The 24,663-nt window shown below is 41.9% G+C and overlaps 1 protein-coding gene across 1 annotated transcript; it reads right to left on the reverse strand.

Moving 5' to 3' along the window:
* Positions 1 to 1,912: 1,912 nt before the first annotated feature.
* Positions 1,913 to 23,249, reverse strand: osbpl3a (oxysterol binding protein-like 3a). Its single transcript, XM_080858925.1, has 22 exons — positions 23,152 to 23,249; positions 19,160 to 19,358; positions 18,158 to 18,274; positions 17,434 to 17,487; positions 17,061 to 17,174; positions 16,537 to 16,665; positions 16,107 to 16,191; positions 15,840 to 15,943; positions 15,352 to 15,435; positions 14,242 to 14,386; positions 14,027 to 14,112; positions 13,080 to 13,214; positions 12,260 to 12,353; positions 11,725 to 11,951; positions 11,325 to 11,462; positions 10,821 to 10,884; positions 10,640 to 10,718; positions 10,290 to 10,440; positions 3,645 to 3,789; positions 3,217 to 3,343; positions 2,864 to 2,986; positions 1,913 to 2,077 (listed from the first exon to the last, which is right to left on the reverse strand). The coding sequence occupies exons 2-22, from the start codon at positions 19,265 to 19,267 to the stop codon at positions 1,981 to 1,983; spliced, it is 2,406 nt and encodes an 801-aa protein (XP_080715051.1). The 5' UTR covers positions 19,268 to 19,358; positions 23,152 to 23,249; the 3' UTR covers positions 1,913 to 1,980.
* Positions 23,250 to 24,663: the final 1,414 nt, after the last annotated feature.

Genomic DNA, 24,663 nt, shown 5'->3' on the forward strand with positions numbered 1-24,663 from the left:
ATAAACCTTTAAAATACGAAGCCGATAGCACGATGAACTGTAGTGTTGTGTTGCTCGTTCAATTTTAAATTCTGTGTGAGAAGACTTGGAACATAACCGTGGCATCACTGTGGCTAATGATCCAACAATAACGTCTCATATGCGTCACAATGCTCTGATCTGCCCATGAGGCAGGAACACTAGCATTTCATGATTTCCAATTAAATAATGAAAAAGACCGATCAGTATCGGATAATAAATTCCAACAAGACGAACCTTGCTATAAGAATGTGTACAACGTACTGTACTATCAAGGGGCGGAGAGATCCCATTTCTTTGTAGGGGGTCAACAGGGCCGCATATTTGGCGCCCTAGGCAAGCTTCACTCTTGGCGCCCCAACCCCGGGGGGAAAAGCCAAGATTCTTAACAGTTAAAGTACTACACCTTAATTCATTCCAAGATGCATATCTCTTGCTTAGTTGAATCATTTCTAATTAAACTGGCTAGCTCGCTACACCAAAACTAACGTTGTTATAATTACTCCAATTTAAACGAAATTGATGCAAATTGCGGTACAGCTGAACTTGCACTATGTTTTGCTAAAGATAGCCTGATGAGTTTCGACTGAATCGCAATGACAAGGAATGTCACACGTCACTGAATTGCTACTGTTAGCTAACTAGCAAGATTACATACAAATACAATCAATTCGCCAAAGATGACAATACTTGGATTTTACCAGTATTCCCCACTTGTTGACAAGTTGCCGTGTTTGTCTTCCTTAATGGGTGTGTTACGCAACGAGTAAGATATTTGTAGTGTTGTTGCACTAGCTATTGATTTTATCTATGCGCCCCTGGTGTAATTTATGAATGACTGGCCCTCAATATTATTCATAATTTTTGTATAATAACTGGATGTATTATTATTAATTATAATAATTAATTAATTATTAATATTATTTTTGATATACCCGCCTCTGTAAAATCCTTAAAGAACTATGTGACAGGGAGTTGGTACATCTTTCTTCTTAACTCCACTAAAAAGTGCCCGGGGCAATACTGGCATTTATGAAAGTTTTCTTATCTGGGATTCAATCTTGGCAGGATTTAAGGATTTACCTTTCTCCTTGACACGTTTCTCTTCTTCTTCCTCTCTTTTCTTTTTGAATTGCGCCCCGGATGCCTTTTGCCTGTTCAAATGTTTCACAATACTTAGGCTAAATTCTTTCTTACAGTTTTGGGCAAAATATCCTCAGAATAAAGCCAGCTTGACAAGGTTCATTCACACACACACACAGACACACAAAAACACAGAATCATAAACCATAAGCACAAATATTGTTGACAAATGTATTTAATTTTAAATATTTTTTTATTGGTACAATGATTTGGCATACAATTGCCATCTTTTTTATTATTATCATAATTAATCTGATTCCCTTTACTCTGAGACATGAAGAAAAATAAGGCAGCAGGCTATGGGCTGACTGTGTGTGTGAACGTGTTCATGTGTGTGCGTGGGCTGACTGTATGTGTGTGAACGTGTTCATGTGTGTGCGTGGGCTGACTGTATGTGTGTGAATGTGTTCATGTGTGTGCGTGGGCTGACTGTGTGTGTTAAAGTGCTCGTGTGTGTGAGTGTCAGCAAAAGTAGAATGTGTCCTTTGGCACGGAGTGTGGTGGCATACGGGCAGACTAGGAGTGCTTGAATGTGACACTGATCACACACCACCCTCAGGACAATCATCAGTCACTCACTCCCCTAGGAAGAAGGTATATCAGTGTTACCTCACTGCAGTGCAGTTACACACACACACACACACACACACACACACACACACACACCTTTAAATAGTCAAATGGTCCCAAAAAAACTTTGGTAAAGCTTTTGTTTGTTTGGAAACCAGATTTCCTCCCTGGGTGGGCCGGACAGTAAAGCCATGTTTAACCAGGAAAACCAGAAAGCCCTTTGATTGAGACGATTGAGTCTCTATTTGGTCACCAAAGCAGTGGGAACTCCAGCTGTTTGAATCCTGGGTCTTTCCTCAAGTCCCAGTACGTCCCATTACTGACCCACGAATCATCTTCAGAACGCCTGAAACATACATGAAGTCATATATGTCAACATAAACACAGAACGCCTGAAACATACATGAAGTCATATATGTAAACATAAACACAGATGCATGAAAGATGTATAAAGTCATATATGTGAACATAAACACAGATGCATGAAAGATATATAAAGTCATATATGTAAACAAACACAGACACGTGCACAAAAAACTGCAAGAAACTACTGAGTGAGACAAGTACACTGACAGCAAAATAGTATTTGATTCACTGGTATCAAAATAGTAGCAGTCAGTCTCTCTCACACACACACACACACACACACACACACACACACACACACACACACACACGCGACACACACACAACCAAATCAGCTCAACAGGGAGCTTGACCTGTTCTACTTAATACTTAATAGCAACATGAATTCAGGTTTACAGATCAAGGTAAAATTCAGTGGACATTATCTGCACATTATCTATACAGCAGTGATTTCAGCTCAATCGCTTAAGGTCTGTGCCTTCGGTGAAGTTCAACATAAGAGGATTCAGAGCAGCTGAGAACGCCTCCGTTTTCACCCGCGGCCCACCAACTTAAACAAGTATGACAAAAAAGTACTGGGAGGCCAGTTCTATGATTTTGTACACCTATATGAATAAAACAGACTAATTTAACAAAATTATTTAAAAATCCATTACATGATTTACTTTGTTATTTTCATGTGCCATTTCTTTTACTGAGTGCGAATTGTTTGCCACACACACAGACACACAGACACACACACACACACACAGATAAAATTACACACTTAAAGAATCTGGGCTGGTGGCTTATGTTGTTCTCCTGCAGCACTCTCCTCCTCTCCCTCTGCAGGCCCTCTATCCTGTCCTTCTGCTCCTCTGCCCCGGTCACATCTCCTTCTTCCAGAAGCCTGAGGGAGGACACAGGGGGGGGGACATCAACTACAGGCAAAGGCAGCCTCAAAATCTAGAAAACGGGTGTGTGTGTAGGGTGGAATGTGAGTGTGTTTGTGTTTGAGTGTCTATATTTGTATGTGTGTAAGTGGATGTACCTACCTCTAGTCTGGTCTGAAGTTTGTGTGTGTGTGGGTGTTTGTGTTTGTGTGTCTATATTTGTATGTGTGTAAGTGGATGTACCTACCTCTGGTCTGGTCTGAAGCGTGTGTCAGTAGGGGGCAGTAGAGGTCTCTCTTTTTCATCCAGCTCATTGAGCTCAATGGCAAACTGTGTCAGGCCATAGAACTGCTCAAAGTCTTCAGGCATCGGGTCTATACACACACACACGACACACGACAAACACACACACACACACACACACACACACACACACACACACACACAACACAAACACGAAACACACAGACATGAAAATGAAATGATGAAAATATACATCTGTACTGCACTGTCAATCACTATCATTAAAACTGTTTGCTAAACGAATAAATGTAAATAAACATAACCTCTATACCACAACCACTTCTAACCGTCCCCAAGCGACACACACACACACACACACACAAACACAAACACACACACACACACACACACACACACAAAATGGCTACTTACTTGCTCTCCAAATACACGTTGCAGACGGTGGGTCTCCCAAGTAAACGGCTTCACTCCATTTGCCGAAGAAGGAGTGAATGACATGTCCGTCAGCATCTGTGACCACGCCCTCCACATCATTAACATTGGAGTTTCCAGCCCTGCCCTGAAATAACAGCAAAAGGGTCACTGAAAACAAACAGTAAACAAGCATAGAAGCAAACAAGCAAACAAGCATGTGTACACACTGAAGAAAATCCCTCTCTCATGGATGTGTCAGTTACTGACGTGTCATCAATCTCCGCCTGCATGCTTGGCCTGTCTATTTCTGTGGTGCATCTTGCATGTTATAATTAAGCAATATAGCACGAGTGGGAGTGGGGTAGGTAAGGGATAATCCCACGGGTGGTGTTTGAGGCCGGAGGCCGAGTGGCAAAGTTAGTGATTAAAAATGGTTTATTTCGCCATTGTTTCTCCGCAACAAAAAAATAGTTCCATTGTCAACGTCTTGGTTTGGAATTATAAGAATTTTGAATTAACGGTTATCATCAATGCGCTATAGAATATTTCATTGTGGAGTGATTTATTATTAGCTGTGAAAAGTCCCCGTTGGGTTGTTCTTGGATAATCCATGGCATGGAACGTCTCTCGTCCAATCAGAAACAGCTAAATAACGCGATAGAACCCAATTGTTTTATAATATTGAACATTAGCATGTTGTTTTAATCGGATTGGGGACGCAACTTTATATTTTATGTTTGAACTAGCCATTCAATATTATTTTTGTTTATTTCTTTCACTGTAGATAACCACACACAGTCATCTCTGTTGTGAAATCCAGCCTGTTTAACTTGTCATTGTTCATCAAACCCATCAGTTAACAGCAATAACTTCATTCATGTCTGGGGCGCGTGTTGATCAACACACACCATTACGTCACACCCATAGAATGGTCATGTTCCTTTGAGCTGGAGACGACATCATGGAAAAAGCCCCAGCTCCCAAGAAGATCTTAAAGACCCTTTCAGCCACCTGCACACTGACAGGATTACCAGACACAGTACACGGGATTTAATTATGGTTCCCAGTCCAGCGCAAATGCTGCTTTGACCTCGTGCACCTATCAAGTAGCTCAAGCTGCAGAATGCACTTAACCTGTGAGTCAGGCAGCCCAGTAACCTGACTCTGACTCGCCCCTAGTGGCAGGAACTGGAAATGCTGTCCCAAATCAGAATCCTATAGAAATGCCTCCACCACACGGTTCATACCACTTCCCCCAACACAATCCTGCTTTTGTCCAACTGACAGACTGATATGGACCAAATAAAATAATGAATCCTTAATTTAGGAAATTAATTTCAAGCATTAGAGAAGAGAGTGGTCCACTGGCAACAGGAGTCTGCTTTCTTCTCAAAGGTTACAAAGGACGAAGGCTTTCAGGGAAATGCTGATTTGTTCGTCCAATGACCTTGCTCTCGGTCATTTGTGATTACTTGCATGGACATTGGGACATCAACGGATTCAATCTTAAGTGTCTTAAGTGTTTTTCAGCACTTTAATTATAAGATAGCAGCATAAATAATTAGGGATGCTCCGATCTGATCGGCGCCGATCGTAATCGGCAGATATCCCCCTTATCGTTATCGATCGGAGTTCTCAAAACGGACGATCAAACCGATCCGATCAGATTACTTAAAATCTGCGAGAACTACTATCAGAGACGTTTCAATAAAACGTTAGAGACAGGCATTTCAGGCCGCTACTGGTAGAAAATGATTATTTTAAAAAAAGAAGCTTGTGATTGGCTGTGTCTCCATGTTATGAAATTTCATTGGCCCCCGTTGTCGGTGGCGGGTAGGTCAAAGTCAAAATCGAAAGTCGAGACAAAATGGCTTCGCCGGTCTCGCAATTTTACAAGGTGTCGGAGAAAGATAATACGTTTGCAATTTGCAACGCCTGCTCCAAAGCAGTTCCCCGTGGAGGCAGATTAAATGGCATCACGGAGAAAGTTAAAGAGAAACTGTCATCTGGAGAGTTTAAAATGATACTAAACGAAGGGAAAACTACTGTATGGAGATATTTCTGCTAAGTAGACGATGCAGATTCTTATTAGGCTGTTGGATATGTCGGCGTGCTAAAAGATCTTCAATGGTAAGACTTGTCTGTTGTGCCTCCGTTGATGTAGCATAAAACGTGAGTTTTATTAAAAGCATACCGTGTGTAATGTGTAGCTATTTCATTCCGTTTGTTAACATTTCCTGCTGCCTGTCTCTGAACGTAGTTGGAGATTGCAGGGGAGTACAATGCTCCACGGCCGAAGTAGATTACATGTTTTTAACTTCGGGGTTAAGTCCCTTTCCTTTACGTCTGCTGCTGGTTAGTAAACAGACAGCAGAAAAGGTTAACAAACGGGATGAAATAGCTACACACGCTATGCTTTAATAAAACTCACATACTGGTTAACACTTGTTACAGCACATTAATGTTTGTCGCTACATCCAAATTATGCGTCACCGTTGTCCCTCCTTTTAAAGGAGCCGCACCATTTTACTTAACGTTCTCGCAATGTGAATCATTTAATTTAAATATGCTTATTGGGCTTATTGTGTACGCTTGTGCGTTTAACAGCGCTTGTTTGTGAGAGAGAGCATTTAACTGTTGATGCCCCAGTTTAATAAAGCCAGGATATTCTTAAAAAAACGAACGTCAATGTGGCATTAGTACTATGAATGAACAGTTGAGAAATTGATTACGTCGGGCTCGGTTCGGATTTTTTAATGGCAGGTTGACTCCTAAAAATGCTGAGATGCTTATATTTATCAAGGCAAATCTGCCAGTGATGCTGCTTAATCAGAAGTAAGGTTTGAATACTTCCAAGAGCGTCTAGATAGTGGCGTGTTGCATATGTCCTTCTATTGTTGTGATATTCATTTAAAGATTTATATTTTTATTATTAATAATATTTATTATTATTTTCACATTTTATAGTAAGTGAGATCTTCTACACTGGAATGTTGCACGTTCCCTGCAATAAAGTTGATGGTTGTCAATTCATGATACTCTCTCCTCTTGTTATTTAAATACTTAAAATACAATACCAATGTTGTTAAGAATAATTCATTTAATAAATGATGCTACACAATAAATAGATTGCTTCAATCGACACCGTGATCGGTGATCGGTTTTATCGGATCGGCAGATACTGATTTCAGTGATCGGTGATCGGTGATCGGCACCAAAAAACCTGATCGGAGCATCTCTATTAGGGATGCTCCGATCTGATCGGCGCCGATCGTAATCGGCAGATATCCCCCTTATCGTTATCGATCGGAGTTCTCAAAACGGACGATCAAACCGATCCGATCAGATTACTTAAAATCTGCGAGAACTACTATCAGAGACGTTTCAATAAAACGTTAGAGACAGGCATTTCAGGCCGCTACTGGTAGAAAATGATTATTTTAAAAAAAGAAGCTTGTGATTGGCTGTGTCTCCATGTTATGAAATTTCATTGGCCCCCGTTGTCGGTGGCGGGTAGGTCAAAGTCAAAATCGAAAGTCGAGACAAAATGGCTTCGCCGGTCTCGCAATTTTACAAGGTGTCGGAGAAAGATAATACGTTTGCAATTTGCAACGCCTGCTCCAAAGCAGTTCCCCGTGGAGGCAGATTAAATGGCATCACGGAGAAAGTTAAAGAGAAACTGTCATCTGGAGAGTTTAAAATGATACTAAACGAAGGGAAAACTACTGTATGGAGATATTTCTGCTAAGTAGACGATGCAGATTCTTATTAGGCTGTTGGATATGTCGGCGTGCTAAAAGATCTTCAATGGTAAGACTTGTCTGTTGTGCCTCCGTTGATGTAGCATAAAACGTGAGTTTTATTAAAAGCATACCGTGTGTAATGTGTAGCTATTTCATTCCGTTTGTTAACATTTCCTGCTGCCTGTCTCTGAACGTAGTTGGAGATTGCAGGGGAGTACAATGCTCCACGGCCGAAGTAGATTACATGTTTTTAACTTCGGGGTTAAGTCCCTTTCCTTTACGTCTGCTGCTGGTTAGTAAACAGACAGCAGAAAAGGTTAACAAACGGGATGAAATAGCTACACACGCTATGCTTTAATAAAACTCACATACTGGTTAACACTTGTTACAGCACATTAATGTTTGTCGCTACATCCAAATTATGCGTCACCGTTGTCCCTCCTTTTAAAGGAGCCGCACCATTTTACTTAACGTTCTCGCAATGTGAATCATTTAATTTAAATATGCTTATTGGGCTTATTGTGTACGCTTGTGCGTTTAACAGCGCTTGTTTGTGAGAGAGAGCATTTAACTGTTGATGCCCCAGTTTAATAAAGCCAGGATATTCTTAAAAAAACGAACGTCAATGTGGCATTAGTACTATGAATGAACAGTTGAGAAATTGATTACGTCGGGCTCGGTTCGGATTTTTTAATGGCAGGTTGACTACTGTCCTTCTATTGTTGTGATATTCATTTAAAGATTTATATTTTTATTATTAATAATATTTATTATTATTTTCACATTTTATAGTAAGTGAGATCTTCTACACTGGAATGTTGCACGTTCCCTGCAATAAAGTTGATGGTTGTCAATTCATGATACTCTCTCCTCTTGTTATTTAAATACTTAAAATACAATACCAATGTTGTTAAGAATAATTCATTTAATAAATGATGCTACACAATAAATAGATTGCTTCAATCGACACCGTGATCGGTGATCGGTTTTATCGGATCGGCAGATACTGATTTCAGTGATCGGTACCAAAAAACCTGATCGGAGCATCTCTATAAATAATGTTTGGGAAGCCCAAACAAAAAGGCAGGAAAGGGAAAAGAACAGATGAACGCGCTGATAAGATCCTATTGATAAGGCCTCAGTTAATGACCAGCCAGGAGTTTGGACTTGAGCTTGTTGTGAATGACTGCTGAGCGGAAGGCCTGTAGGGTGATAGGTGAGTACAAGTTTCTCTTTGATATAGAGTGGGATCATGGATTTAAATCTATAGCAAGATCATTGTTGCCTTGTTGATATGTTGGAAAATGCACACCTATGCTGCATTGTTCCATTGATGAAGAATGACTGATAAGTTCGATCAGGGGCTGTCATCTATTCATTCATACCCTGCAGGCCTATGATAAGTGCTTTTCTTGATGGCTATTTGTTTTATGGTTATTCACATACTGTGTAGGCAGCCTTTGTGTGGATTTCTTAGTGTAAGCTGGCAAAAACTATTTTGGATGTTTGGTAGTTGGGGAAATTAGGCTGTGGTCATTTGAGTGCAGGGCAGGCTGTTAGATTAGTGTTGATAAATCTGGCGCTTCTGCCACGCTTTGATCCGCACCACCAACAGCAGCCTCTGGGTTTGCTGTTTGCAGGGCAGGAGTTGCATGTGAGCCTCTCCATGATGACCTAGCTACTGCCAGCTCTGCAACAGCCTGGAGCGCCTGCGTGCAAGGTGTGATTTGCCGAGGGGGGAAGAGGGGGATTTCTCCCCCCTCCGGTCTATATATCCCTTCCTCTACGGAATTATCTTAATCCCCATTTATCTCCATCCCTTAGTGACTAATGCTACTCAACCAAAAGACCCTATATAAAAACCCAAAATAAAAATGTTTTTTTATTTTATACATTTTTTTAAAAACAGAAAAGTGCTGCAACATTTATAGTGAAAACAACCATTAAATCCTGTTTGACCGTCACTGGACCAGCATGTCAGCATGCGCACTGGTGTGTCAACAGAGCTACTGTATGTCACTGCGTGATGATGCTGGCTCCACAGGCCTTGATCCATGCACAGCTTTTCAGAATGTCACTAAGCACAAATGGTCTATTTCAATGCGAAAAACTACAGCTAGCCAGCCAAATGAAAGAAAAATGAAAAGTATCGGGTGCAGCTTATCGTTGTATTCTACAGGACCCTCACAAATAAATCCTAGAAATATTGCACTGAGAACGTGACTACAGGAGCTACTGTTGTTGAATGGAGGACAGCTGACGATGTGTTAGCAAGTTAGCATTAATAAATAACATGTATGTACAAAAAGTGAAATGGTATATATTTGCACTGAGGCCAATCACAATTATGTTACGCCACTGGTCACTACCTCACTAACACATTCCTACAATTAGCTTGTTCTGGTAAACCAACTCTACAATCCCCTCAATCCTTTCCCCCTCCATTCCCTTATTCACAGGCTCATTAACTCTCCTAATTACTCCCTGAATCTCTTCTCCTCAGTACTGCTGTGCATATATGAACGTGCATTTCCATGTTTGTCTAGAGGCAGTTCACACAGTTCAGTAGTGAAGAAACCCATCAATAAATAAAACCGTATAATTTACTCCACAGATTATTCAGATTATCGTGGATTTTGTGAGAGCACTTTTATAATTAGAATGGAGTAGGACATCACATTCAGGTGAAGTTTAAGCAAGGCCTTCATCTTCCACATTTCCCCCATCCTCCTCCTCTCTGCTTCAGTCTGTCCCTCATTTGTACCCTAGCTCCCATAACACCTTGTTCCCTCGTCACGCACTCCTCTGTTCTCCACTATGGTCCCTCATTCCCTCATTCGGTGCTCTGGGTTCATCACTCACTCCTCTGCCACTCACAATCACCATTCACACTCTTGCTCACCTTGACAAAGGTGACCTTGCAATTGCCTGGGTTGCCGCTGGTAACAGTATTTTTAATGGACATCTCCCCATAGTGCTCAATCCAGCGCTGCCCACTCAGGATGTTATGGATGCATGAAGTGACCTTATTCCATTCATAGTGATCTCCAAACCTGGAGAGAGGGAAACAAAGGAGAGTTGTACAGATGAGTAGGTGTTCGTACAAAAGAGGAACAGTTTGACTGAAGGGTTGGAGGATGGCATCAGAAGAACATTGACAGGTGGAGAAAAGACAGAGAAGGCAATTGGACAGAAAGACACCAGTCATTTAAAAAAAAAAAAAAAAACATTTTATGAGAAAAGGCTAGTCACCCTGGCAACACCACATGAGTGGTTCCCATGGGAACAATCTCCATGGACTTCCCCCAGAATTTGTTCTTCCAGCGAACATCTGGAAAAGAATATATAAACATAGATATAGATGCATACAGTATATATATAAACATGTCTTTACATGTGTGTGTGTGTTTGTGTGTGCACCAAAGGAGCTCACCCTGCCACAAAATGAAGTTTTTGGACTCACAGTGACAGGCAGAAACTGGAGGATGATGACTGACCTACAGACAAAGAGAATGCAAGATGGAACACACAGACACAGTGTCAGTGCATAACGGTATGGAGCGTGTTCTTGTTTGTGTGCATAACTGCATGGAGCGTGTTCTTGTTTGTGTGCATAACTGTATGGAGCGTGTTCTTGTCTCTGTGCATAGCGGTATGGAGCGTGTTCTTGTTTGTGTGCATAACTGTATGGAGCGTGTTCTTGTCTGTGTGCATAACTGCATGGAGCGTGTTCTTGTCTCTGTGCATAGCGGTATGGAGCGTGTTCTTGTCTGTGTGCCTAACTGCATGGAGCAGGTTTAGGTACCTGTTCATAACGGTATGGAACAGGTTCTTGTCTCTGTGCATAACGGTATGGAACAGGTTCTTGTGTGTGTGCATAACGGTATGGAGCAGGTTCTTGTGTGTGTGCATAACGGTATGGAGCAGGTTCAGGTACCTGTTCTGATATGAATCTGAAGCCCTTATCAGGTCGGTCAGACTCGTAAGTCTCTCCCAGAAGAGGATTGAAGGGTTTCCCTCCTGCACGGTGGAATGTGGACGCATACGCTGATACAGCAAAAACAGCAACATAGACCTGTACACACACACGCCGCACACACACACACACACACACACACACACACACACACACACATATACACACACACAAGCACACACTCACGCACACACACACAAACACACATACACATACACACACAAGCACACACACACGCACAACACGCACACACACATACACACACACACGCACACACAAACACACAAACACCAGTGGGTCAAGTCTCTGTTTGTGAGTCATGATTTAAAGGTATATCCGAGGTGCGTGAGTATGTGCTCACCATGCGTAGATGGGGATCACTGGTGAGGGCAGCCGTGTCCAGAAGCTGGGTGTACTCCGTCTCCTCGCTCAGACGCTGCAGGGTGTTGATGGGCTCGTTCAGATGCACAGGCATTGACACCTTGCTGAGGTCTTTACCTATGTTGTTGCGTAGAATGTTCCAGAGACTCACACAGCTGTCCGAGCTGCGACAGGGCAGACGTGACCGCCTCGTGACACACACCGACGCTGTGACAAAGGCCGAATAGAGAGTGTGTGAATAAAGACCTAATACCTCTTAATGTGTGTGTCTATGCAGAAACACTGTGTCTGATGCAGGGTAGGTGTGAATTAAGCAATAAGCCCTAAGAGGGCTGATTTTAGAACAGGTAAGGGGAGTTGTTAGGCACGACGCGAATGTTATCATAGAATGTTATGAGGACAAATTGTAAGGTTATGCTGGAATTTACAACGGCTTTTAGCCAATCACAATCAAGGATTTGAACAATCAGTTTTAGAATAGGATGTAATGCACTGCTTGGTTTGAGTGAGGGTACCTGAGTCGTCTCTCTCACTGCCTGTCTCGCTGTTGTAATAGTCCACTGAAACACTGTCGCTAGCATCACTGAGGACTGAGTCGTCATCCGACACCTGCACACAGCAAAGAAATCCACACGTGAGAATGGATTATTGTGTCAATTCATCAACACAAAGAGTTTAGAGAACCAAATGGTGTGCTGTATAATCTTGTGAGCTAATTTTCTGACATATGTGCTGAATAATCTTTTTATTCAAATCAATATACTCCAGCCAGTGCTAAAATGAAACATGAATTTATGAGGCGTTGGATTTTTATGAGTTTATAAGTCATCAGTCTTAAGCACCTGACACACCAAGCTGACGGCTCTTCAGCCCCGATTGAACGTGTTGCATCAGTGCCATTAGCCCGTCGCCAAGCGAGTTCACTTAGATTGGCATTTCAGGGAAATGTAAAAAATCTGAGGTTTAATTTATTTCCAGCTCTCGACACAGGTTCAGAGAGCCCCTTGACCCTGTAGGAGGCCTATCCATGATTGCACCCATTTAGTGCGTTTCCTCCCACTCAGGCACAGAACGTGCATGCTAGCTGATCTTTGGCCGTGGTCTTAACAGAGTGTTCAAGTGTCACTTTTATGTCAGTTTTGTGTGTCCTTGACTTTAAGCTTGTGTAAACTTTAAATGTCATTATGTAAATCGTAAATTGCAAGGAACTTTGAGCAGACATGTGATCATGTGCGTGTGTGTGTGTGTGTGTGTGTGTGTGTGTGTCTGTCTATGATGAGCACTGCTTTAACTTAAACATTCTGGACAAGTAAGCCTAAACTGTTGACCTCTCACCTCATTATCAGTGGAGCTGGCAGACAGCAGGTATTCCCGTGCATCAAAGAACTCGGACAGAGAATCGGAGAGGGATCCTTGGCTCTCATTAGATCGCTGGTGCTTCAGAGGGCTGGAGATCCCGCCAAGGGCATCCTGATTCATGAATCAATGATCAATCAATCATGAATCAATGATGAATCAATGAAGACAACTGAACACTGAGTCACTCACGTGGGCATCAGTGTGACGCCGGGGACACAGATGGGATTGTGCCTGATTCAACCCTTCACTGGGCCTCTGTGTGTCTGCCTCTGCTATTATGATGAGTGCAGTGTAGCTCAAATTAAAAAGCAACACGTTCAAAAGCTATTGGGATTATGTAGGGGTAAACTAAAATGTAAAAAAAAAAATGCCAACAACACAGGGCATTTCACATTATACATAGGATGTATCTCAATGTCTATATGTGGCCAGTGGATACAGAGCTCTGCAGTGAGAAACTGTCCCTGAAACATCCCTGAGATGTGCTAGAGACACATAACAAACCAAAATGGTCTTGGTGTGATTATGAGTACTGCACTCCAGTGTCTGAGAGTCCAGTGCAGGACTATGTACATTCATATGAAATCTCAGAGCAAGCAACACATTCAAATCATATCACCTGTGAATGCTTTGCCACGATTTGATGGTTAATTAACGTTTGCCACGATAATACCCAAGTTAATGCCTACGGATAATGCCCAAAAATCATATCCTGTGCCACAGCAGAGACACCCATTTCTCACTGCTAGCCACAGACAGCAATAAAATAACCCAACTACTGCATGTGTTCAATATACATAACTGGAACAAAAGAGGTTCAGACAAAATTGATGATTGCAAAAAGTGGTAGGGACATGTCTCCAGCGAAACCGACACCAATGGTCACTCATACAATGTGCATAACGACATATAGATACACAAACCTCAGTGTTCTTCTGTTCCAGAACCAGTTTGATTTGGGTTCTTTCTGCAGACAGGGTTTTGAAGGCTGATAGTAGTGTGGAATGGACTGAAAGAGGAAATGACAAGGAGGAGAAAGAGAGAGAGAGAGAGAGAGATAGATAGAGAGAGAGAGATGTCACCATGTGTATTTAAAACAGGATCTAACTGGTGGCAGATTTGAATGAAAGGCCCTCACTGGTGCTGGCCAGCCTGCAGAAGTCCTCCTGAAGCCGGGCTGCATTGGTCGGTGAGTCTGGGGTCTGGAGGAAAGTCTCCGGATATGTAGGGTCACTGTCTGACAAGTTTGGGTTGGAGACATGATGACGGGTGGGACTTGGAACCTGAAGGAGACCAAACACAGGTCTGGGATCAGAGCAGATTCAGGACTAGTGGGGAACTGAGAGGTCAAAATCTGCCAAAGCTCTGAATCAGAACACTGATTGCTCTCTACTGTGGCTGTGAAGAGATCAAACCATTTATATGGTGCTGAGCTCAAGAAGCTACAATTTGGCTTTGACAGCGTGTCCTGCTCTTTCATGTTTCAGGGCTGACATAAACAGTCCAATAAGCCAACAGAAATCTCACCGCTGTCCTTGTATGAGATCTACTACAGTATTATAACAGTGCACAATGACAAGCTGAGAAGGTATAACAGCAGCTCCCTAAATCATGTCCAAACATCCTGCTGCATGACTAATCAAGTGCTGACTGAAGTAAAGATGCTTGTGCCAAAGGCTAAAGTAAGTTGGACATGAATCTTAGAGAGAGCCTTTACAAACACATAACCCAATAATGTAATGTAATAACTCTCGAAGAGGCATGACACTAAGTCATGAGTTTAGATAATAAGCGCTAGTGTTTAGGCTAGCACACCTAATATGCAGAGTTCTCTTTGCGGGAGTCTATTAGATCAACTAAAGCGCTAAATGTCAAGACAACTCACTCGACATGCAGCAATCTAGATTCATGAAACCTTCTACTTACTCTTCCATTTTTGTTCATCTTTATTGTATGTTTGCTAAACAAAGCACAGCCAGTTCAATACACACTGCACTTTATAGCTTGTTGACATTGCTTATGCTGCCTTTCTAGTTTATTATGCATTCTACAAATTGCAGCTAATATGGAGGGGCACATAATAGTCAATGGACGGTATGGTTGAGTGTTGGCAGCAAAACAAAAATGGATGTCTAACTCATCTAGCAATAGAATGGTCTTGACCTACCACCCATTAAGATACTATCACTGCACTAACCTCTAAGAAAGTCAAAGAAACAAGTCAAGGTTATAATACTGGCGTGCTTACTTGTAGTGTGCTGTTGCTGTCTTTGCTGGGGGTCTTTGAACGCCATTTCTTATGTCCTCTCTTCTCTTTCTTTGAGCCATCTCCCTAAAATAAAAAGAGAGAAAGAGAAAAATTGAGTAAACACAAACACATGTACACACACACGGCAAAACAGGCACCGACAAACATATGTACAGACACACACACATGTACAGACACAAACACATACACATGTTGTGACGATGTGATCGTCCCTACAGGTGAATATGCTCTCTGGCTGCCATACCATTCAGCCGGGCTCCTTTGGTGTGGTGGTCAGAGCGCATGTTTGGCACCCCGTAGACCCGGGTTCGAGTCCGGGAGGGGTGACCACGCTCTCCCTTCGCTACACATGTACAGACACACACAAACACATGTACACACACAAACACACGTACAGACAAACACATGTACACACACATACAGACACAAACACATGTACAGACATAAACTCATGTACAGACACATACCGGCAGCATGTTGATGGCAGGTGCAGAGTATGCATGCGTCAGTACTTGCATGTTCTTCAGCAACAAATTCAACTCCAGCAAACATGATTCACACTCAGTGAGGTCTGTGAAAAAGAGAGAGGGAGAGAGAAAAAAAATTAGAGAAATAATATCCCGATATTTCAAGACACAGCATGTTAGGGAATTAGGTCTAAGGGTGTATATAGCCAAGATGTTGCCAAATTGTACGACAGCATATAAGGGTGTGAGTTTGCACTCAGTGTTTACCTTGGCTACATTGATCCAGGTCATCATTACTCTGAAGCAAGCCTGTCATTGCCTGCAAAGAGGCCTGCTTGGTAAGAATGAGATTCTAGAGAGAAAGAAAAAGGTAAATTATGAACGATTATGAACAGATGACCATATATATATCGATGCAAAACGCAAAATCAAGCCAGATTATTATTTCACTTAACAATGGGTTAACGGTTAATCGATATAGATCATTTAGTGACCATTTAGTGATCCTGATCCCAATTCTTCTATTCCTGTTATCGTTTTTCTTCTTCATTGACATTGTAGGTCTACAGCCATTACAGACAAGGCCCAGAGTACATGATATGATTTGTTTTCAATGCCAAGGTCTCGTAAGATCTGCACATTGCCAAGCCAGCGCTGTATGCGTCTGTAGAATGTGGGTACTAGGTGAGCTGTGTACCCTCATGCTGCTGCTCGGGTCAGACTGCAGATGTCTCTCGCTGGGGTCCATGGCGATCTCATTCTGACGAAACACACGATGGTTTCGCAGTTTAGACACCCAATCATCAAACACCTCCCGAGACTTGACCTGGACACAAGCAGGATATGAGGTTTGACAGTGAGCATTGGGAGTTCTGTCTAAGAGATAGTGCATGTTAGGATTTTTTTAGAATTAGAATTGTGTGTGGCTAACTGTGTGCATTTATGGTGGAGTGTATGAAGTAGTTATAGGATTTAATCTGTTTAACAGTACTACAGATTTAAACAGATGTATTCTGCATTTAAATAAATGGCATACAATAGTGCTTCCGCTCTATGAAATTTGAACCCTTGAACTCTTGAAATTGAATTCAAACTCTAAAGCATCATTTTAAATGTCAATCTATTTTATAAATCCACACAAGAGTACACAAGAATATGACATAACTAGATTTGCTGATTGTGCTATTCTAAGAGCGAATGTGGTCAATGTGTGTAAGTTACCTTCAGATGATAAATGCTGTCCTCAGTGTCAAGGTCTATACACATGGCCTTCTTCTTGATTGACATCACCGAGAGTCCAACGTCTATACAGCCCCTACATTTTCCCTTTTGCAACTGTCAATGACACAACACAAATCCACACTAAATGACAGCAACATACCAACACTGCCTGTTAATAACCACATTAAAGTGAAGTGATGTGATGTGTGTGCTGGGGTGTGCTGGGAAAGACATTTGGCCCTGGACCATCCGTACGGCCAGTAATGAAACAGTCAGGGCTTGTAGAAACGTATGTTTAACTTATGGCCAGTACACCACTGTGTGTGTGTGTGTGTGTGAGTGCAGAAGAGAAAGTGTGCTTCAGAAAACTCACATCAGGTCCATTCTTTCCATATTTCAGAATACCCTTATCCAGAACGAAGTACCTCTGAAAGAAAATACAGCTGAAAGTCAGTCCTCTATATATGAAGCCAATATTCTACACAGGATACAATACCCATATGAATAAGTATTTGCCATTGCTGGGTGTTGTCAGTATGTTCTATATTATACAGTATCGTAAATTCATACATTTTCTCCCTTTTACTCTCCTACCATAGAACCACAAACAGAGCTTACACACTGAACCTCTGTGAAGTAATTGACACCTAGTTTAATCTAGTTTCACCGAATGCCACTTAATGCCACTTAATGCCATTTGAACTTTTGACTGGATCTGTCCATTAGTATTTAATGGGTATGCATGTGACACCCTAACAACACTCACCTTGTGCCAGCCTTTCATTGGCCACTTTTGTCTCTTCAACAGGAAGCCCTGTCTGTCTGTCTGTCTGTCTGTCTGTCTGTCTGTCTGTCTGTCTGTCTGTCTGTCTGTCTGTCTGTCTGTCTGTCTTTCTCTCTCCCTCCCCCTTTCTCTCTCTGTCTGTGTCTCTGTCTGTGTCTGTGTCTCTGTCTGTCTGTCTGTCTGTCTGTCTGTGTCTCTCTCTCTCTGTCTCTCTCTCTGTCTCTCTCTCTGTCTCTCTCTCTGTCTCTCTCTCTCCCTTTTTCTCTGTGTCTCTCGTTGTTGTTTACATTCCACCCTCACTAAGCACTCTCACCTTGTGCCAGCCTTTCATTGGCCACTTCCGTCTCTTCAACAGGAAGCCCTCATGGGCATCAGGCACCTGGGCATTACCCAGTATTCCACGCAAACCTTCAACAACCTCCCAGCTGTCCTACATGCAGAGAGAGAGAGAGAGATGTAAAACACTGATACACACACATACATAACAGAGGACACGTAAGGGATAACGGCCGACGAGCTGTCCAGTTCTACAAAGGTAATGGACGCTGCGGGGCAAAGAACTCCACGACGCGAAGCGCAGTCCATTACCTTTGTAGAACTGGACAGTTCGAAGGCCGTTATCACGCTTATCTCCCGTTTACAACATCCAAAAATGTTTTTATTATTATTGTTATTATTTAGAATTTCCTTTATCTTTAGGAAACGTTATATGCATAATAACCTGATGCATTCTTAATTTGAAGCCTAGTGCTCCTGTTAGAGAAAGTAGTGCGTTTTTTGAAGAAAAAAAAAACTTTACGTTGGTTGTCAATGGTAACCATTCAAGAGCATTGATATGGAACGGCGATTTAACTTTTCTACTGGGACTACGTCCAAGGTGTCCGGTTATACGAACTTAATGTACACCCCATTAGCCAATCAGAAAACAGTATTTCGTTCTAGAGGGAGATAAATACACATACACAACACTGTTCACTCTTTTATGGTCTCACAAACATGCCAGTGTGTTTTGTGACGTTTGGACACTTTTACATTTACTCTTCATGCTAGACATGAGATTTTGAAGTGGATGTCAGAGTGGTTCTCTCACTCTAATATATCAGAATGTGTCAGTATATCGCTGCAAATATAATTTAGAATAGTTATGATTTGCTAAATCTTAAGTTCATTTGTTTTTTATGAAATCTCTTGAATTTTCTCACTATTAAAATGCATTGTATTTGAACAAGTGTGCCCCATATCATTCAGAGAACCTAAAATATAATTGTTTTACTTTTGTAAAATATGATATACACGTAAATCACCTGATACATACCTGTCTGGTGGTGGGACGTGATGAGTCACTGTCATCACTGTGTGATGACTGTCCGGTCTGTGACATCTTCTTTGAGGAGCGGGAAATACTTTGTTCCGAGGAACTCATTCCTTCACCCTGTTATTGTAGCAACACCAGTAGCCGTCTCTTCTGAGGAGTCGCCTCACGGAACATGGCTAAGATAACTCAACCATGATAACTACGAGAGAGTAAAGAGAGCTGGGAGTCAGTATTTGAGTAGATTTCAGATATAAAACACATCTTTATTTTCAGTTGAATGTCTGTCATGTCTAGACTTGACCTTGTAGATGTGTACCAGAGAGGAACAAGCTATGGCTCATATCGCCTCTGATGTACCTTTCAAAACTGGAGTAATTTTCAACTTTTAAAGATCGATTACTCTCTTACATCACCCCTTACACTGTGTCTGCTACTAGTGCACTTGATGTGGGTGAATAGTGATGACAGAGAAGCCAAGGACATTATCAGGGCACAAGCACAAATATGCAAGTAGGGACACCATTCCCATATGTGAGGCTTAATGAGGATGGACGAATGAATAAGAAGCAGTCTGGTGTCTGGTTACAGTGAAGACAGCCTTGACGGACATGATTCACAGTTTCCATGGTACTAGTGTAAACAGCTCCAGCGCAGGAATGATGCGGGTGAGCAGCTGGTCTAAACTGCGGTTCAGTTGAACCGGCATTAAAGTCACAGAACTGACACATAGTATTGGTGTCAAATCCTCATATCTGCCAGTGGATAGTGTTTAGGGAGCAGATTTCTTTAGAGCAGTGCACCACAATGCCCAAACACCTCTCGCAGAGGGGAAATGTGTCACGCCTTTCAAAAAAAGACAATCTATTTCTGCTGGACATTTCTGAAACAATAACTTCTCCATTAAAGAGGGAAGTCCTAATTTTAAACAAAACAGAGTTAGCATTAATATGATGAATAAGAAGTTCTCTTTTGAGGAATTCACAGAGTGACGTCAATCACATTTTGGAGCGTAAGATGTTCATGGGCAAAAGGGATTGGAGGAGGGAGAGACGGAATCCGTGAGGTACAAACAAACAACAAAAATGAATTGCGTGAGGTACTTACATTCTCACCTCTGAAGATTCCACTCACAACCACCAGCTTTTGTGCCTAATACTTTGAGTGAGATCTTAGTGCAAATGGCATGGGTTCAACAGCATGTTACAAAGTTGATTTAATCCCAAAAGATAATATAAACCACCAGTGGTACCCAAACTTTTAATGGCAGGTTCTCCTTTGACATCAGCTGTTGCATAGCTTTTCTTTAACATTGTTTCCCAATTGGAAAATTTAATTTCATCAATGAGTTTAACAAGTAACATATTTTACCAGTTAAAGATTTATTTTATTTTATCTATTTTATTTGATCAGAACTTGTGTCCAAAACAGTTCAAATCTGTCTGAATCCAATTCAGATTTATGATTGCCTATGCTTCATCCCATTCTTTGGATCGGTTCGTGTTAGGCGCATATCCATCATATTAATAATAAGGCTAACTATCCCTTCTACCATATAACCTAAACAGTAGGCCAAAGTACAAAGTGGTCTATAAACTTATCACCAAATAGGTTACTTAGAGGCTACTATGTTGTAACTGCACTGCCATACCCGATCACTAGTTGGTTGTTTAGGGTTTTTCCGTCGTCCTCAACCCCTACCCCCCCTCGCCCCTTTGGGGGGCCCGTCCCTCTGTTTGGGAACCACTGAAGTAAACAAACAAAGCATTTCTCTAGCCACCAAACGCTGGACAGGTGCCACAAAATCACAGCTTCAAATGAAACGGCTGCCAGTATTAGAATTGATTTACTTTGGCAAACTCTGATTCAACAGGACAAGGCATGCCAAGTCCTGATTTCTGACATTCCTTTGATGCTCGACTGCCACAAGAGTTGGGCTCTGTGTTGAACAACGGCTTTTTTTATATTTGCTCGTTCCACGTATCAACAGCAGAATGCTGATAGGCCTGTACAAATGTAAGGTGCAGCTTTCGCAGCAAAACCTACTGCCTACTTGCAGTGGCACTACCCATTTGATGACACAGAGAATGACTCCTGCCTTTGTGTATATGAGAGTGACACAAAAATAACATGGCCGATAAACTTGTTCAAATCATCACCAGGGTAAAAAGCACAGGCAGTGTTGGCAGTTAGATAAAAAAAAATGCTAAAATGGTCTTGAATACCAGTAGCGTACTATTTACATCTATTTGGAAATCTCACTGTTTTGGCAACTCTAGTGCAGTACTTGTGTGTGCATACCCCCCCACGCCCCCCTCCCTTCCCAGAGACTATGTTTAGAGAGACATGACCATGGCATGAGTCATCACATGGGAAAAATGTACTCTACTCACGCAAAAATAAGTGGCAGGGAGTGGCCGGGAGAGAAAGAGAGAGAGAGAGGAGGGAGAGAGGAGGGAGAGAGAGAGTGAGAGAGAGGGAGAGAAAGAGAGGGAGAGGGAGAGAAAGAGAGAGAGAGAGAGAGAGAGAGAGAGGGAGAGAGAGAGAGGGTAGAGAGAGAAAGAGGGAGGGAGGGCGGGTAGAGAGAGAGAGAGGGAGGGAGGGAGGGTAGGTTGAGAGTTTTAAATGGGCCTCTGTGAGTTTTGCCTGCGTTTTAGTCTAAACATGCCCAGGCCAGCAGAGGAAAGGACATTATACAAGCACTCACATAGACGGAGAGACTCTGCCTTGAAGCACAGCCTATACAGACTGCCACTATGGTGGCAAAATAAAAATGATCGGCCTCGCTTTCTCTACAAAACACTACAGCTTACTTACTACTTACTGTTCACTTACAAGCAAGAACACTTCAATGGTGTTTATCTTTACAATGTTCAAACACTAGCATTAACATGTTCTTTCTAATATGTGATTAAAGTTTCGACCTTCAAGTCTAGACATTTTCCTCTACAGGCAAATCTAAAACAGGCACATGACTACATTCACGTCCATTTACCTCAACACACCTTTCACACACACACACACACACACACACACACACACACACACACACACACACACACACACACACAGACTGATAAAGTCAGAGTCAGTTTTAAAGATATAGGACTCTGGAATTATGAGTCCAGGTCAGCAGTTGCAACAAGGGCGCCTAACTTTATAGCCAGGCTCAATAAGGTGTCACGTATGTTTTACAGCATGTGTGACTTATCATGCACATATATCACATGCACACAAGATGGGCTGTTTTTGTTCTCCTTGCCTTCTTGGAAACGCAAATACTAATGTATGTGAAACAGGGATGGTGAATCTCATTAACAATTAACTTTAAAGAAAATCAAAGGTGCACAAGAGGTAATGACAAGATCTCAACTGCTACCTTTAAGGTGATCCTGGTATTGGTATTACTGGTATTCTGGTATTAGTTCTGTAGTAGGCATACTAAAAGAACTTTCCACATTACACAACACATTAACATGCAGTTTTTTCCCAAGAACGACAATTCCTCAATCAGAAGTTTGCAGTGTTATCATTAAAATGCCCAGACCAACGTCTCTCGGTTGTTGTCCGAACCGGATAGGCTTCTAACGCATTACAACTGGACATCGAAAGCCTTCATCGTCAACATACAAGCGAATCCACGTCTCTTAGGCACTGTTTACTATTGACTGGTTTGCTTTAAGATACCTACGGGTATCTAGCCATCAACCATTCAATCCCTTCCGATAAGCTAGGCTACTAAAAGAACAGGGAGGTTCTACGATCGACCATACCTGTCAGTCTTATTACAGGATGCCATACAATTCATCTTTTCATTCCAAAGATTTAAAATACAGATTTTTCAGTTAAAGGAATAGACTATACGCCATGGTATCACTCAGTATTCGACCAACTTCCTGAAAAGTTGCATGCGTGTGGCGAGACATCAAAATGTTAAAAAAGTGTATAACTCCAAACGATTCATCCAGATATCAAAGGAAAATCAATCGTCATACCAAGAATATTTCGCCTGGAATCCGGTGTATGGTAAATCTTGCGTGCCTTCACTTCACTTTACCACCGTGAGCTCTTATCGTCCCGGGGACAGCCTACGGTGAAAGTCAAGCTGTTAACAAGATCACTGGAGTCGCCGTGGCACATAGGTTACTGTCAACAAACTCCTTCAGCTGTCGTTTAGCCTAATGCAAGTCTTCAAAGTTGTACAAAATCTGTGAATGAAGTGGTGCTAAACTAAGGAAATAAAAGTTTTAGAAAAGGGGTTTAACCAGACATCTAACTTAAGACAAGTTTGTCTGTTTCTGCAGGTTGTCTGAGGGGAGGAGCGCGAGTGACGGAACTTGAGGTTATTGGCAGCTTAGTCATCCAATAAGAGTTAGTTCAATGTTAACAGTACCCAATTAGAATGACGGACTGAGAAACCTATTGAACATACCACGCCGACGTGTCGCAATTACGTAATACAGGTAAGAGTATTTAGAAAAAAGAAAAAAAAAACAGACATCAGGTCAATACAATTGACAGCACAACAGTACAAAACACATGATGTTTGTTTATATCGAAGCCCCTCGAAGCCTGTTCCTCTCTGATGGCCCATCTATGTCTTTATCTTTTGAAAGGCAATTTCTGTCAGCCCGCGCCTGTAGCCTATTTTAAAAGCTATCCGAACATTTCCTAGTCGTATCGCAGGCTGCCCACACCCCCGTGTTGCACCTTTGTTAGACATATGGGCCTAACCCATGGGAAAGTATGGGGGAAATAGGCTTAGCATATGCTAGCCTACTGTAATATAGGCCTAGCAATTTGCTGATTTGACATTAGATAGGCCGACCTGCTGTCAAAGCCAAGATTCTATTTTAAATGGCCGGTCCTTGCTCGTCATGTCAAGTCACATCTGCTGCAGCTGAACCTATATTTTATGTAGGCCTGAGTAGCCTACTGCAGTTATATTTAATGTATATAAATATGATGTATTACGTCTTAACTTTTCTTCTTCGTGTGTCAAATTAGGCTGATTATAGCCAAAATGTTTTAAAATGTTATACCGTTGGGAATGAATACAAATGGTTAGGCCTATGCATATACCAGCACAATTTATCTCTTCATTAAGCAAGAAAAGGGAGCCAAATGAAGAATCAAGTACGTTGTCGCCGTCTGCTGGTGATAGGAAAACGTATAGGTCTGTTCAATGACGACATGGGAAGTTAACAATGGCTGCATCATACTGACCCAGTTACCTGCCTAACTAGCTATGTTAAAGGCTATTGCAATACACTCAGGGGGGGAAAGACCATAAAGCATAGGGTAACCAGATTCCTCTGTATGAAAAACCGGAGAAATAGAGGAAACGTTCTATTCTTCATAGACACATTCACGAGGAATTCCTAGGTAATCAGTTTTGGTTTCATCTTCAAATGAATTTTGGTCATGTGAAGAACATAAACACAGCTGTCATTCCCACCAGCCGTCACTCCACACATAGCCGGCACAACAGAAATCCTAGTTGAGGA

The sequence above is a fragment of the Sprattus sprattus genome (genome assembly GCF_963457725.1).
Source record: "Sprattus sprattus genome assembly, chromosome: 20".
Lineage (NCBI taxonomy): Eukaryota > Metazoa > Chordata > Actinopteri > Clupeiformes > Clupeidae > Sprattus > Sprattus sprattus.

What these genes read in the sequence shown, in the direction of transcription:
- osbpl3a (XM_080858925.1), bottom strand. Translation starts at nt 19,267, where the DNA reads ATGAGTTCCTCGGAACAAAGTATTTCCCGCTCCTCAAAGAAGATGTCA. An exon ending in CTGCCATCAACATGCTGCCG is followed by an intron (nt 15,436 to 15,839) that starts GTATGTGTCTGT and finishes TTTTTATTTTAG; the next exon opens with GGAGATGGCTCAAAGAAAGA. An exon ending in CACCAGCCCAGATTCTTTAA is followed by an intron (nt 2,078 to 2,863) that starts GTGTGTAATTTT and finishes TGTATGTTTCAG; the next exon opens with GCGTTCTGAAGATGATTCGT.